General features: G+C 35.2%; 1 protein-coding gene across 1 annotated transcript; it reads right to left on the bottom strand.

Annotated features, from left to right (window-relative positions):
* Nucleotides 1-3,956: 3,956 nt before the first annotated feature.
* LOC127554079 (protein Aster-C-like) lies at nucleotides 3,957-15,181 on the bottom strand. The gene is made up of 2 exons (XM_051985315.1): nucleotides 14,927-15,181; nucleotides 3,957-5,109 (listed from the first exon to the last, which is right to left on the bottom strand). Exons 1-2 carry the CDS (start codon nucleotides 15,041-15,043, stop codon nucleotides 4,918-4,920), a joined length of 309 nt encoding a protein of 102 aa, XP_051841275.1. The 5' UTR covers nucleotides 15,044-15,181; the 3' UTR covers nucleotides 3,957-4,917.
* Nucleotides 15,182-16,639: the final 1,458 nt, after the last annotated feature.

Raw genomic sequence — 16,639 nt, 5'->3', positions numbered from 1 at the left:
GTTCAGTTCTGATTTTTAGTGAGTTATTTTCTTCATTAGCTTTTTTTACTTCCTTGTGTATATGTCCAATTGAGTTGCTTTGCTCTATGTAATTTTTTTCCATTTCACTAATTTTTTTTTTTAGTGAGTTATTTTCTTTTTCCAATTTGCAAATTCTGTTTCCCTGCACTTCTTGGGAGTTTTTTATCTTTTCCAATTCACATTTTAAGAAGTTGTTGCTCTCTTGCATAGCTTCTCTTTCCTTTCCCCATTTTTATTCTAGTTCTCTTTTAAGGTTTTTAATAGTCTCTTCTAGGAGAGCCTTTTGTATTGGAGACCAACAATTGTCTGGAGACTGTCTGCTATTAGTCTCTTCAGGGTTGAAAAGCTGTTCTTTTTCTGTATAGAAACTATCAATTGTTCTTTTGATTTTTTTACTCATTTTGTTAGAGCCTGTAAGGTCTGCCTTCAGAGCCAGGAGGTTACCAGCTTCCTCTGCAGAGCAGTGAAAGGTATATGGACAGATAGCTGTCCTGCCAACCGGCTACAAAAAGCAGTGAGGTACTGGAGTGCTCTGGGCAAGAGTTCCCCAGACAGGAATAACTCAGGCCTGCAGGGCCGACTTCCCTGGGGCTAGATGCTGAGCACGGAGAGTTTCACTACCCCAAGCCAAATCCCGCCCTGGGGCTGTGGGTATTAGCAGCTGAGCAGTGAGTGGATTTGCAAGGACTGGAAGTGTCTGCCTGGGAAGCAGTCTGCTGGGGAAGTTCTATTGCCCCAGGCCAAGCCCCCCCACTGTGCTGATTAGAGACTGCCCAGGCTGTGCCCCCCTGCGGTGCTGATTTATAAGTGCCTCCCGCTAAAGCCCCGAACTTCAGGATGTGGTTGCAAGGCTGTGTTACAGTCTGCCTGAGTCACTTCCGGGTTTAAAGGGTTACAGCCAGATCTCATTAGGTTCTGGCGTTTTTTAGAGGACCTTCTGTTTCAGGCTTTAATCTCTTTGCCAGTTTACTGCTTTGTAGTCAAGGCAGAGCAGTTAGCCTATAGCAGAGTTGTCTCTATAACTTCTCTAGCTACAGAGATCACCCCCGCCCCTGGTCTGCTCAGGATGGTAGCCTCTCGCTGCCTGTGCTAATCTGTTCCTGGCCCCTCAGGACAAACCTTTCCTGGCGATCTTCCAGATTGACTTCGGCTGGTAAGTTGTAGTGTTTCTAATCTTCATGAATTTAAGCAGTGAAGAGCTTTTTTTGAGATTGAATTAAATAGTTGGTTATGAGGGGAATGAGAGGAGCTTAGAGAGTCGTGTGTGCCTTCTCCACCATCTTGGCTCCACCCCCCCACCCCCTCAAATACAATCATCTTGATGAATTAACAATGTATAAATTCCCCAACTAGCTGGCAGCCTAATATTGGAAAGTACCAAACCACTACTGAAGGAGAAATAGAATCTCATCATACGGGGACAGAGTAAAACAGATGAATTAATCTATTGATGTAACAAATACTAGTCTTTAAATGATGAAGAGACATTTGTAGGGGCAGCTAGCTGGTGCAGTAGATAGAGCACTAGCCCTTTAGTCAGGAGGACCTGAGTTCAAATCTGACCTCAGACACTTAACATTTCCTAGCTGTGTGAACCTGGGCAAGTCACTTAACTCAAATGCCTCAGCAAAAACAAAAACAAAAACAAAAAAAAGGGATATCTGTAACTTCAAGTAAATGGCTACTTCAACCTACAGTTTTGTCTTAAAGGACTTTTTCACAATTCTAAAAGTGTTTAGTCATCTTCCCTTTAACAGGGAATGTTTTCTCAATCTGATGATAATCTCTCCCTTGAATGATCCTGCTTTCTCTATCTCTATGTCTCTTGTGAAATGTTTTATTTATCAATCCTAAGTTATTGCTAAATTCTGATTCACTATGGCCTCTAAGTGAGTATGAAAAGTTATAAAAACCAAATCTGTACCCTAGGAAGCTAAAGCTATTATTAAGAACACTCTTCCTTAGTATGCTAAAAATTTCTGTGCTTTCCATTTGACCTCCTATCCTTCATTCACAGTTATCAGACTTCTGATGACTGGTCTGCATCTCCCAAGAGATTGGCCTCATTCCTCTCAATTCCCTATCAAAACAATGTGCCAGGCATTTGCTTCTTCCTTTCCACATTTTTTTTTTCTTCTTGCTTAGTTCCAGTAGCAGCATCCACAGACATTGCTTAGTCCTGCTGGCAGCCCTCAAAATTCAAGTTGTTATTACACATTTAAAAAAAAAATTAGGCTGTACAGGTTGATTTCAGAAAGGCCTGAAGAGACTTACATGAACTGATGCTAAGTGAAGTCAGAAGAACCTACAATGCAATCCCAATAGACTTTGGACAGAAAATGCCATCTGCATCCAGAAAAAGAACTTTTTTGACAGACTGAATGTAAATCAACACATGCCTTATCCACTTTTTTTTTCTTTTTTTCTCTTTCCCATGGTTTTTCCCTTTTGCTCTGATTTTTCCTTCCCATATGATTCATAAAATGTGCATTAAAAATAAATAAATTTACTAGGAAAAAAAGAGTACTATCAAAAGAACCTCGTACACAGCACAACAAGATTATGTGATGATCAACTATAATGGACATGGCTTTTTTCAACAATGAGGTGATTCAGGCCAATTCCAAAAGACTTGTGATAGAAAGTGCCATCCGCATCCAGAGAGAGGATTTTGGGAACTGAATGTGCATCACAACATAGTACTTTCACCTTTGTTGTTGTAGTTGTTTGCTTCTTTTTTTTCTTTCTCATTTTTTTCTTTTTGATTTTATTTTTCTTGTGCAACATGATAAATGTGGATATATTTTGAAGAACTGCACATATGTAACCTATACTGGATTACTTGCTATCTAGGGGAGGGGAGAGATGGAAAGATGGAACACAAGGTGTTACAAGAGTGTATTTGGGCATGTATTTTGAAAAGTAAAAGGCTATTATATTATTAAAAAATAAAAATACCACTAAAACTCACACAATATATATGTATATATATAGGCTGTAAATAGTGTAATGATGATCAGCTGTAAAGAACTTAGACACTTTAATCAATACAAGGATCTAAGAACATTCCAAAGGACTCATAAAAAAGCTGTCTACATACAGAGAGAGAACTGATGCACTGAGGACAGGTTAAAGCATACTTTTTTCACTTAAATTTTCATGTTTATTTTTTTTGTTGTTGTTGTTTTTGCAATGTGACTAATATGGAAATATTTTAGATGATTTCAAATGAATAACTGGTATCATATTTCCTGTCTTGTTAATAGATGGGAGGAGAGGGGGAGGACAGAATTGGGAACTCAAAATTTTTTTAATGAATTTTAAAGTAAAATATAATTATAAACAATTAAAATGAAATAAAAGCTATTAAAAGCATCAACAATTCCTAAGACAAGGGACAAAATAGTAAGCTAGTTATTCTAAAAACAAAAAAAATAATTAAAAAGATAGTTGAGATGACTTTTAAGATCAGTTACTATTTTACATCATACTTATAGAACTTAAAATTTTACCTCATAATTGGGAACCTCACGGGGAATGAAGAGTTAAGCTTACAGTCATTTAAAGGTTAAACATCATAATGATACTTCAATAAATTGAAGTTACAACTGCATAGATATGAACCAATCTTTACTTTTTAGTCCTATTCATATTATGAATATTTTCACTTTCTTAATCTTTCCAAATTATAAAATAAATCATATCATTAAATATACATTATCCCTGAAAGACTATCTCTGACTCAATTCAACATTTATTAAGTGACTACAATGCACAAGGTACACCTCTAGGAGGTAGATACAAAAAAACAAAAAAAAATTTAACAGTAGCATAGAAATTAATTATTCACTGGAAGGACAAAAAGTAAAGCTGAAATACTTTAGTCACATAATGAGAAGACAGTACTCATTGGAAAAGACTTTGGTGATGGGAAAGTTTGAAGGCAAAAGGAAAAGGGAATGGTAGAAGGTGATATGGATAGGTAGTATAATGGAAGCAACGAATATAAGCTTGGACAGACTTCAGGTGATATGGACAGTTAGTATAATGGAAGCAACAAAGATAAGCTTGGACAGATTTTGGGAGACAATGAAAGACGGAAGGTCTGGCACATTTTGGCCCATGGAGTCATGAAGAGTCACAGACAACTGAATGACTGAACAACAATGTTCCCTTTATTCTTTAACACACACAAAAAGTTTTCTTCATAATGACATATAATTTGTTTTGGCATCATAAATGTGTTGAAACAAGTTTTTAACAGACTATTTTGTAACTACCAAAAATGTTGGTGGAGAAAAATAATGACTCCATTATAACAAAAAGTTATATGAATAGCAATCATGTTTTATTCCTGCCCACAGAATAGGGAAGGATTTCAATGTTCCTGACCAACAGACTATATTCTCATTTTACCCCTGAGAAAGAAACCAGAGGCGCTTCTAGGTTATGTATCTTCATCAGTGCCATACAAATAGAATCTGAAACTCTTAATTCCAAATTTATTTTTTATAATGTTATAATTAAAGTTCTACATTCTCTTTTAGGAAATCTTTTAAAGTCAAAAGGACTATTTAAAATAAGTTTCTTACTAATATTACAGAGAAATAGATTTTGTATATAAATTTCATTTCTGGTACATGCAGAAAATGACAACATATCAAGATTACTGCTCTGTGGTATATAGTTTCCTTGGGAGGAAAATTAAGCAGATGATTTCCCATAACATCAAAGTAGACAACAGCACAGTCTAGTGGCCAAAGAATAATAGTAAAGATTATCATTCTGAGAACTATCTTGACAACCACATACAAGTTACTTTAAAACCTAATTATAAAATTATGGCACCATATCCACAGAGGAATATTAAATAAATTTCTGTCTAAAGATAACAAATTATGAAAAACTAATAATAAGATGGAGAAAAACCTGCTGAGTTACCCAAAAACTCCAGTCAGTGCTCCGATTGTATAAATTAGTCCCTTGTTTCTTAACTGCCGTTATACTATTTTCTTCTACAGCTGGACTGAGTTTTTCTTCCACATCTTCTAGTAGCTCACTGATAAAGACAGTATCTTCTTGTATTGCCTGTGAACAAGAACCAAAAATAAGTACTTAATGTAACATAGCAAAAGTAAAAAAATAAAAATTAAAAAAAATTAGTTCATTTCATGTGTTTAAAAAAAAAAATCAATTTCCAAAAACAAATTGCTTTTAGAAGGACACCATCACACTGCTAATGTAGAAATTTGTTTTACTTGATATATATTTGTTATGAGGATTTGTTATTCTTTTTTTTTTTTTTTTTCAGTTTTTGTTGGATGTGGTGGGTAGGAGAAAAGATAGATTTTGGTTAATTGAAAAAAATTAATTTAAAAAGAATACCATCTTTATTCTTAAGAATTAAAAACAGTCTCATTGTTGTACTTATTCTACTTACCTATGATGATAAAATACAAAATTTAAAACATTATAATAAAAAACAACAAAGGTATTACCAAAATAAAACAAAAATAGAGTTGTTTAAGAATTGCTTCTCTTTTCCTTCAAGATTAAGAATAGAAGGGATTAATTTTCAGACCATGTGCTGCTATGTGCCCTAATCCCAGAAACTCTGTCCACTTATAGGATACAAAAGCAAGGGTTCTGGCACTACCACCACTACTTTATCTACTTCCCCACCAGAGTACAGAACATTTGCTGCTGTCCTTTGAAAAGAATAAACTGAAGTAGAGTCAGTAACATATTAGATTTGAAAACCCATTATTAAAATCGGTATACTTAAATTTCTATTATGTTTTTTATTTAAGCATCATAAATTCTAGTGCTCATCCAACACTATTAGAGAATAAGGCACTTCACATAAGTGAATGCTCTAGATTAACTTAAAACTTGAAGATACTTACCTTCAAACGACATTTGTATTTCAAACATTTTTATGATACTCTTAAAACAGGTAACTACTCCCCCACCATTTTTAAGAAAAAATGCTAAGTATCGTGTAAACTATTCTTAGTAATCAAAATTCATCACTATGAGCATCAGCTCATAATACTCATATTTATATGATTTTGTACAATACACAAATTTCATATTTCCTCACAATTCTATGGGGTTGTTGTTCAGTGATGTTCAATTTTTTGTGCCCTCAATGAATTGTAGCACTCTAAGCCTTTCTGTCCTTCACTATCTCATAAAGTCTGTCCATGCTTATATTTATTGCTTCCAATGATACCATGTCTTATCTTATCCTTTCCCATCCTTTTCTCCTTTTGCCAACAGATGGCTTTTTTCATCCCAAGCCTATTGGAATTGTTTTGGATCACTATATTGCAGAAAAGAGCTAAGTCTGTTATAGTAGATTATCACATAATCTTGCTCTTATTATATACTTTGTTCTCATGCTTCTGCTTACTTCATTCAGCATCAGTTCATTTAAATCTTTCCAGGCTTTTCTGAAATCAGCCTGTACATGTTTTCTTATAGAACAAATGCCATCCACATCGACATAGATAACTACGGAGACTGAATGAGGATCAAAGCATTCCTTTTTTTATTGTTTTTTCTTTCTCATGGTTTTTCTCTTTTGTTTTAATTTTTCTTTCATAACATGACTAACATGGAAAAATGTTTAAAATGATTGTATGTATATAACCTATTTCAGTTTGCTTGCTATCTTGGGGACAGAAAAGGGAGGAGGGAGGAAAGAGAAAGAGAAAAAAAATTAGAATTTAATCTTACAAGTGAAAATGTTGAAAATGATCTTTATATGTAATTGGAAAAAATAAAATACTATTAAGTAAAAAAATTAAAGTACATTACAAGTTGAATACTTTAGGTTCAAAGCAGTCCTGCTTATCTGCATCTTACACTGAACTTTCTATTCTCTTCTGTGCATTTTAAAAATGTTTCGATGATTTTTTTTTCCTTTTCTTCTCTTTTTGGCATCACTAAAACTAGTCACTTCATTTCCCAACCCCCATCCCCCTTTCAACTTCACCAAAAAAAAACAACAACAACAACAACAACAAAAAAAAAAAACCCACAGGCTTTCCTGTATATTGAACAAACAAAATGAATTTGTACCACATTGGCCATGTCTGAAAATGTAAGCTTTCTTCTGCATCTCTAATCCACTGCCTCACTGTTAAAGAAGGATTATATTTCACTACTGGTATTCTGGGATTGTGGTCAGATTGTATTGCTCTTAATTCTTAAGTCATTCAAAATTGTTTTCTTTAAAAAATACAAATTGTTCTGGTTTTGTCCATTTCATTCTAAATTAATTTATATAAGTCTTTCTATATTTCTATGAAGCTGTTCATTTCATATTCTAGTTGATTTACATATCATAATTTGTCCAGTAATTTCCCAAGTGATTGGCAGATACTTTATTTCAATTTCTTTGTTACAACTAAAAATATTATTATGGAAAATTTGTACATTTTTGCTTTGTACATCTTTTACTTTCTTTGATCTCTTATGAGTAAATCCCTAGCAATGGCATCACTAAGGTAAAGCATGTAATAATTAATAATAATAGTTACCATTTATATAAAGCCTATTATGTTTCAATTATACATGGTTTAGTAAAGTTCAGGGTATAGTTCTAAATTGCTTTTCAAAATGGCTGGAGCAATTCATAGCATTTTAGTGTTCCCACAACCCCTCCAACAACTGATATTTTTTTCTGTTGTGATTTTTGTCAATCTGATAAATAAGATTGAATTCTTTTAATCTGATAGTAGCATTTTTTTTATATGGTTCTTGATTGCTATCTTTCTTCTTTTGAAAAGTGCTCAAATATATTATGAAATGTATTATTTTGTCTAGTTATGTATTACACCATTTCTCTACTAAGAAATGGTTCTTGTTCTTATATAAAATACTTTATAAATACAAAAATATTTCAATTTTCATTTTATCTCCTGTCACACTTTTGCTATCCTTTGATCAAGAACTCTTCCCTGATCCATAAAGGATAATACAGAGGGGTATTGCCTTTCCTGCTCCTCTAAATTATTTATGACATGATCCTTTAGATCCAGGTCAAATATCCATTTGGAACTTACTATGGTGTAATATGTGAGATTTTAAACTAATGCTCTATTTAACATGTATAGGACTGCTTGCCATCTCAGGGAGGGGGTGGAGGGAGGGAGGGGAAAAATGGGAACAGAAATGAGTGCAAGGGATAATGTTGTAAAAAATTACCCTGGCATGGATTCTGTCAATAAAAAGTTATTAAAAAAAAAAAAAAAAAAAAAAAAAAAAACTAATGCTCATTTCTGTCAGAACACTTTCCAGTCTAAGACTTTTTGTCAGTGAGCCCTAACCTGAGGCTTAACAAAAATTATGCTACTATGCTCTTTTGCTCCAAGATATGCCTATTCTATTCTATTAACAAACTCTGCTGTTTTTTAAAACAGTACCAGTTTTAATAAATACTGCTTATTAGTTTAAGATTTGGTAATGGCAGGCCTGTTTACTTTCTAATCGTTTTCATCATTTCCCTTGAGTTTCAAAATCTTTTGTTCTTTCAAATGAAGTGTATTATTTTTTCTAGTTATATAAAACAACCTTTTGATGGTATGATTAATATATAATTGAATTTGTAAATGAATTTAGATAATGTTATTATTGGCATGGTAAAATTATAAGCAACTAACTTCTCTCCAATTATCTAGGTCTGATTTATTTCTATCAAGATTGTTTTGTAATTGTATTCTTTTAACTCCTATGTGTCTTGGAAAGTAGAATCCCAAACATATATTTTTATATATATATGTGTGTGTGTGTGTGTGTGTGTGTGTGTGTGTGTGTATACACTATTTTTAATGGAATTGGTTTTCTATTTTTTATTGTTGGGGAGGTTTTGGATTTTGGGTTTTTTTGGTTTTTTGGGGCTTTTTGGTAAATATATATAAGTATATCCAATATATCTTATTTAATTATTTAACCTAGCATTTCTAGTACTATAAATAATAAGGGCAAGAATAAACATCTTTATTCCACCTTTTATCTTATTGGAGAGACCAGTTTCTCTACTTTAGCTAATTCCTGGTTTTGGATAGGACGCTACTTACCATATTAAGGAACAATTCATTATTCCTATGTTTTGGGAAATGAGTTTGTTTATTTTGAGAGTGGGCCTCTCAGTTTCAGCTCAAGCTAAAGGTGCAGCAACCACATATTGGTTTAATCCCATTATTGAGCAACACAAAGGTTTTGGTTGGCAGCAAAGGTTTCCAATCTGAGCTGGTTTATCCCATCTCACATATCCTTATAGTCATTCCCAGAGAATGGTGTCATCAAATTGGTGCCAAACTTAGTGCAGACACTTGGCTATTCCCACTGTAGTTCAAAAATCTAAACTTAAGCAATCAATACATCCAATTCTTCTGAAGCTATGTAATGTTTTTAATAGAAATAAGTGTTACATTTTGTGAAGTTTTTTCTGCATCTACTGATATAATTATAAAACCAATTATTCTTTATTGCCAATATGGTCTATCATATTTACAGTTTTTCTAACACTAAACCAACCCTGAATTCCTAGAATAAATCCAATCTGGTCATAATTTATAATTATAAATACATTGCTAATGTATTTATTATACTGATACATTGCTGCTGTCTTTTTCTATTTTTTTTTAAATTATATAACCATGCATTAGAGATATTCTAATGTTTTCTTTCTCTGCTTTTCTTTCCTTGCTTAGATTACAAAACCATATTTGCTATAAGAAAAAGTTTGATAGGATCTTTCTTTTCCTATTTTTGCAAACAACTTATATAATTCTTGAACTAGTTGTTCTTTATAAGTTTTATAGGATTTACCTATAAATCCATTTAGTCTAATGTATTTTCTTTAGGAAGTCATTTATGTCTCATTCAAATGTTTTTTTCCTGAGAATGGACTATTTAAATTCACTATTTCTTATCGTGTCAATCTGAGTATTTTACATTTTGAAAAATATTCATTCATTTCAGTCAAGATCTTTGACAATAAGAATTCATTAATGATTGGAGGAAAAAAGGATGACCACTGAGGGGAAAAAAAAAAAAATCAGATGTAGCAATTAACATGATTACTAGCAACACTGGAGAGAGTCATTTCAGTTAAGTAATGGGATCACAGGCCAGGATAAAAGAGAAGAGGAAGTGGAAGTAATATGTTTAGGTAGCTTTTTAGAGGTTATGATTCTTTCATTTAGTAAATCTGTTATAAGATAAAAATCCTTTAAAAATACTTCTAGATCGTGAAATGTTATATATGAATTAAATTTATGGTATTTTTCCTGTATCGTCATACATTGTTAAAAGTCTATATGTAGCTTTCTCTCTGAAGCTTTCCTTGCAATAGATTCATAATTTTAAAAAAGCTAGTACAGTGAAATCTTTGGAAGATAACTGAAACTATCATTTGTAGGATTTTATACTCTCAAACACACAGTAGAAAGAATTTAAAAAACAAGTAGCAAGTTTCTTTACAGATTTTTAAATCTAATTTGTTCATTTTGAATTAGATATAGATTACAGGCAATTCTATGATTCTTTAATTCAATTTAATATCTTAAATGATTGTTAATCTTCAAATAAGGTTTTACCTATTCTGTCTTTGGGGCAGGGGGAGAAAGAAAGAAATGATACTAGGGTTGTTTTCAGAGAAACCTAAAAAGACTTTATGAACTGATGGCTGTATCAAGTAAGAACAGGAAAATAAATTTATACAATTTATAATAGACAAACACTTCTGAAAGACTTGTGAAGCCTGATCAATGCATGATTCTAGAAGACTGGTGATGAGGCACCCATCTCTTAATAGAAAAATGATGAACTCAAGTTGCAGAATGAGATATTTGTTCCTAGATATAGCCAAGGGCAGATTTTATCAAGTTTGATTACATATGTTTGTAACAAAGGAAAACAAATCAGCTTTCTTGGGATTCCCTGGCTTCCTTTAAATCCCAGCTAGTTTAAAATCCCATCTTCTATATGAAGGGATCTGATCCCTCTTACTTAATCTAGTGTCTTTCCTTTGTTGATTAATTCCAATTTATCCTGTAAATTATTGGTAGATAGTTGTTTACATGTTATCTCCACCACTGGACTGTGAACTCTTTAAAAGCAGGTTTTGTCTCTGACTTCTCTTTCTATCCCCAGTACTTAGCACAATGGCAGGCATATAACTGGCATTGCATAAAATGTTTACTGACCAACTGATGAAATCCTGATTTTGTTGACATCACAGCAACCTTTCAACTTAAATATATGTTCTTAGATACTCTCTGCTCCTATTTGTCTGACCACTCCTCAGGCTATTTTGCTAGATTTTTATCTAGGTCACAATCCTCTAGGACCAGTCAGGAGTCCTCAAACTATGGCCAGCCGGCTAGATGCGGCAGCTGAGGACGATTACCCCCCTCACCCAGGGCTATGAAGTGTCTTTATTTAAAGGCCTACAAAACAAAGTTTTTGTTTTTACTATAGTCTGGCCTTCCAACAGTCTGAGGGACAGTGAACTGGCCCCCTAATTTAAAAAATTTGAGGACCCCTGCTAGGTGTTCCTCCAGGCTCTGTTTTAGGCCCTTTTCTCTTTTCCCTCTATATTATCCTACTTGGTGAACTCATCAACAACTACTATGGGCTCAATTATCATCTGTCTGAAGATGATTCTCGTACTGATCTAGCTAATCGTAATAATTCTCCTCTGCTCTAGACCTGTATCACCAACTGCCTCTGAACAGCTTGAAATGCTTGTGAATTTAGAAATCTTCAAAATAGAAAACATTATATTTTCTCCAAAATCCTCCTCTCTTCTCAACTTTCATATTACTATACTTCAGAAGAAAAAAGTTACAATCAGATTCAGAGATTCTGGAGTTTATGAACATGGAAGGATAACACCTGTGGGTAACAACATGTTACCCTGATCATGATCATTGCATAACTATCCTGACTATCATTGCATGAAGGTGAGGTAGAAGAGAGAAGTAGGTCATGGGAGTTGAATAAATTGAATAACCTGGAAGTTTGAGTATTTGAGAGAATATTCACATGTATACTGAATTCAGCTTGTGTGAAAGAAGAGTGGAGGTGGAGAGGAAGACTCAATAATCTCATATTCAAGATGATTTTGGATCCTGTCACCAAGTGAGTTAGCAATCCATTTCAGCTTAGTGTCATCTCCAGATCTGATTAAGCAGGCTACCCATAACTTTAACCAAGTAAATGGACTTACAATTTAGTTAGGAAGAAATTGTTCTCAAATACACACACATAAGTCTTTATCCAATTGATGTACAATTTAGTTATGGAGAAATAATAAAGATATTTATACATATAATATGTATATAATATATACATACATATAAAAACAATACAAAGTAACATACTAATTGCCATATAAAGATGATAGAGTTTGAAGGAAAGAATAGCCTTCAGAAGCTAAGCTCTGTGGGAAAGGCTTTGTGAAGGTAAAACTTGGTCTACAACTTTTTAGATGAGTAATACAGAAAAGCAAAATAAAGTCGAGGAGTTAGAAAAGGGCAAAACATATTCAATGAATGCTACAATTGTATATAATAGGTTTTTTTTTTTTTTTTTACTTTTTCCAGTTGTGGAAATGTTCACCAGAGAAATGTTTGTCTCCTCAGGATATGTAGGCATATAAAATGAGTATATAAAGCAAATGTTTACTGATAATAAATAATAAAGAAATGTATTCTAAAACAATTCTTTGATATACATATAATTTTACCATTTACTAAAGATTAACACAAATTTGCATACTAATGAGATGGGTGTGCTTGTTTATTTTTACACAAAGAACTACATCTTGGAATATTTGAAGCTTTTTACTGTTGTCAAATTTTTCTGGATCCCCACATTCAGTTTTTCAACTCCACAAATGGGGTCCTGACCCACAAACCTTTATTCTAAAACAGAGGATTTGTGTGAAGTATGAATCACAGACAAATCATTGGCAAATCATGAAGTTTTGGACAATGGGCAACAAAGCAGTATATACGGAGCAGACAGAATCTAGGTAGATGTTAGATACAGAGAATAGTTCAGAGTGTACTGCTGTAGCCCTAGTGAAAGAAGAACATGTGAAATTATCAATTAATCTTAATGATCCAGACTTGGGATTTCATCAATGTAGTATACTCATTTCTTCTGGATAACTGAGAGGATTATGGAGAACTATTAGAAAGAAGAAAATCCAAAGGGAGCACCAGCATTGGTAAAAAGATGAATAACTTCGTTTTTTAGACACATTTAATTTGTTGGCCTATTTAAACATTTTTTGAATTGTTTTTAAAACTATCGTTTCTCTGTGCATACCCTTTGATCCAGCAGTGTTTCTACTGGGCTTATACCCCAAAGAGATACTAAAGAAGGGAAAGGGACCTGTATGTGCCAAAATGTTTGTGGCAGCCCTGTTTGTAGTGGCTAGAAGGTGGAAAATGAATGGATGCCCATCAATTGGAGAATGGTTGAATAAATTGTGGTATATGAATGTTATGGAATATTATTGTTCTGTAAGAAATGACCAGCAGGATGAATAGAGAGAGGATTGGAGAGACTTACATGAACTGATGCTAAGTGAAATGAGCAGAACCAGGAGATCATTATATACCTCAACAATGATACTGTTCGAGGATGTATTCTGATGGAAGTGGATCTCTTCGATAAAGAGAGCCTTAATTGATCAAGGATGGACAGAAGCAGCTACACCCAAAGAAAGAACACTGGGAAATGAATATAAACTGCTTGCATTTTTGTTTTTCTTCCCAGGTTATTTATACCTTCTGAATCCAGTTCTCCCTGTGCAACAAGAAAACTGTTTGGTTCTGCACACATATATTGTATCTAGGATATACTGTGATATATTTAACATGTATAGGACTACTTGCCATCTAGGGGAGAGGGTGGAGGGAGGGAGGGGAAAAATGGGAACAGAAGTGAGTGCAAGGGATAATGTTGTAAAAAATTACCCTGGCATGGGTTCTGTCAATAAAAAGTTATCAAAAAAAAAAAAAAAAAAAAACTAGCGTTTCCTACACATTTAACATAAGACTTTAGATATAGTATAGCACTTAAATGCTTTGAGGATTCTATTTTGTTTTTTATTGCTCTTTCCACCCCAAGCTAGCATACTTGTTGTTCAATCAAATTCGATTTTTCATAACCCCATTTGGGGTTTTCTTGGAAGATATTGGCGTGGTTTTGCCATTTCCATCTCACTCATTTTACAGATGAGGAAAACTGAGGCAAAAATGGTTGATTTATCCAGGGTCTCCTCACTGCTTATAAGTAACTGGGGTCGAATCTGAACTCATCTTCGACACCTATCTACACTTAACATAGTGCGCACTTTAACGAGATATTTTTTGGAATCTCTTTTTTAAAACCCACATCACTTTGAACACCAGCCGGCTTATCACTTTCTAGCACCTAGCACGGTACTCGGCACACAGCAGACATTTAGATAAATGCTTTTTAAATGAAATCTAAGAATAGCAGTGTTTCAGGATTAAAACTTCTTCTTCAATCAAAACACGGTGTATATAGTGCAAGGGTCACATCAGAACTAAATCAGGGCAGCCCGACGTAGAAAGACAGACAGAGAAGGGAGAGGAAGGCAGTCAGTTGGGGCAGAAAAACAGCTGCTTCCTTGGAAATCACTTTTCACTTCTTCAAAACGAAAACTTGGAAAACAGAAGGGGGAAGAAGGGGGAGACGGGCGCGGAGTCGGTGAATCACAAAACGGAAGAAAAAAGAAGGGCAAAGGGGAAACTCAAAGCCAGAGAGTAATTTACTAACTTAATGAAATAAGCCCCTGCTCCCCACTGGTTCCACGCCTTTGGTTCCTCAGAGGGCCAGAGCCCCGTCTTACCTGCTGAGCTGTCAAAGCTCCCTCCATCTCTGCCCTCCTCTTGCCTGGGCGGTACTGCGCAGGCGCACCTGTCCTGAGACGCTTCCCACCACTACTACCACCCTCCCTACCTCCCATGCACTCACACCACACGCAAGACACATAGGTGACCTTCCAATTGGGAAAGCGGTGGAAAAGGGGGAAGGGGAGGGGGAAGGAGCCGAGCGTGTGCGCACGCGCATCTCTACCGCTTTCCTTCTCCCACCCCTCCTTCTCCTCAACTTGCCTAGTAGAGCCTGGCCCCCCGATTGCCCCTCGCGGAGCACGTGGGCTCTCGCGCTCCCCTAGCGGCGGCGGTTGAGAACCAGTCTGGCGCCACGTGGGGAAAGTCACAGAGTTCCGCCGCCTCTGAGCGTCTACTTTATTCCTTCTGCCCTTAGCGCTTCTCAGGGACTATTTCCTCACCCGCCTGAGAATCCCTGTCGCTCTATGACAGGACTCCTGCGGAATTCCATCCCCACCCCTTAGGTGTTTTCCTCTCTAAAGCTGGAGGGCGAATCTTGTCACCCTCACAGAAGCCGCTCTTCGCAGGGACTTGTTTGCTTGCTTGTATGTTTGGGAGAAGAATTTGGTTTGGTTTGCTTTTTCTTATCCAGAGAAAATAAATGCTCGTCCTTAGGGAGAAAAATTCCTTTTTTTGACTCTGCATATTTGTTACGAGGATTTTTTTTGGGGGGGGGGGCGGGGAGTGTTACCTCCCTTTAGAAGAGAAATAAATGCCTGTCCATGGGGGTTTGGGGGTGGGATGTTACTTTGACTATGCATATATATGTTAAAAGAATTTTTTGTGAGAGGGGGACGTTGCTCCAATGGAAAGAAGGGAAAAAATGTTCATGGGGAGAGGGAGAATACGTGCTTGACTGCATATTTATCACAAGAATTTGGTTTGGTGTTTCTCCTCCAATGGGAAGAAGAGAAAATACTTGTTCGTTGGGGGAAAATTAATTCTTTGATTATACTTAAATGGCTCCAAGGGTGTGGGGGGTTTTTTTCCCCCCTCAACTGGGAAGAAAAGGAAATGTTTGTTCATTGGAAGAGCTAGTGGAAGGGAGAGATAGCTGTTAGGCCAAGGAACCAAGATGGAGTGGGACACAATGAAAGGTTTTAATAGTTTTTAAAACAGCACCACTGAGACTTTTGGAACATTCTGTATAGAGACAAATACGACAGGGATGATGTGGTTTTTGTTTTTTTTTTTTAACAGCAATGAGTAGAATCATGATAGGACTCAGGTTAAAGTCATGACTGAAAAGCCATATAATAGTAGCTAGCAATTATGTAGCAGTTATGTAGCACTTTTAGATGTTAGCTCATTTGATCCTCACAACTCTGATATTAGCCCCATTTCATAAAAGAGAGAACTGAGTGAGACAGGTGAAACTAACTTGCCTAAGGTCACACAGCTCCTGTCTGAATATTCAGATAATAGCTAACATTTATAGTGCTTACTATGTGTTGGGCATTATACTAATGCAGATTACAAATATTTCATTTGATTGATGAGGCAAGCTGGGAGAATGCACTGATAGAGAGATTAGTGTAGCTCAATGGTCGCATTTTCTGGGGAAATCGTAGTCAGAAATCTGTTATGTCACACTCTAAGGCCCATTCTCTATACCGGTCTTAGGCAGCCTCACCTTTCCCTGTCTCATTGTTGAGATAGAAGACACCCCT

The sequence above is a fragment of the Antechinus flavipes genome, chromosome 3 (genome assembly GCF_016432865.1).
Source record: "Antechinus flavipes isolate AdamAnt ecotype Samford, QLD, Australia chromosome 3, AdamAnt_v2, whole genome shotgun sequence".
Lineage (NCBI taxonomy): Eukaryota > Metazoa > Chordata > Mammalia > Dasyuromorphia > Dasyuridae > Antechinus > Antechinus flavipes.
The sequence above is the reverse complement of the archived record's forward strand: the minus strand, read 5'-3'. Positions and strand labels throughout refer to the sequence as shown.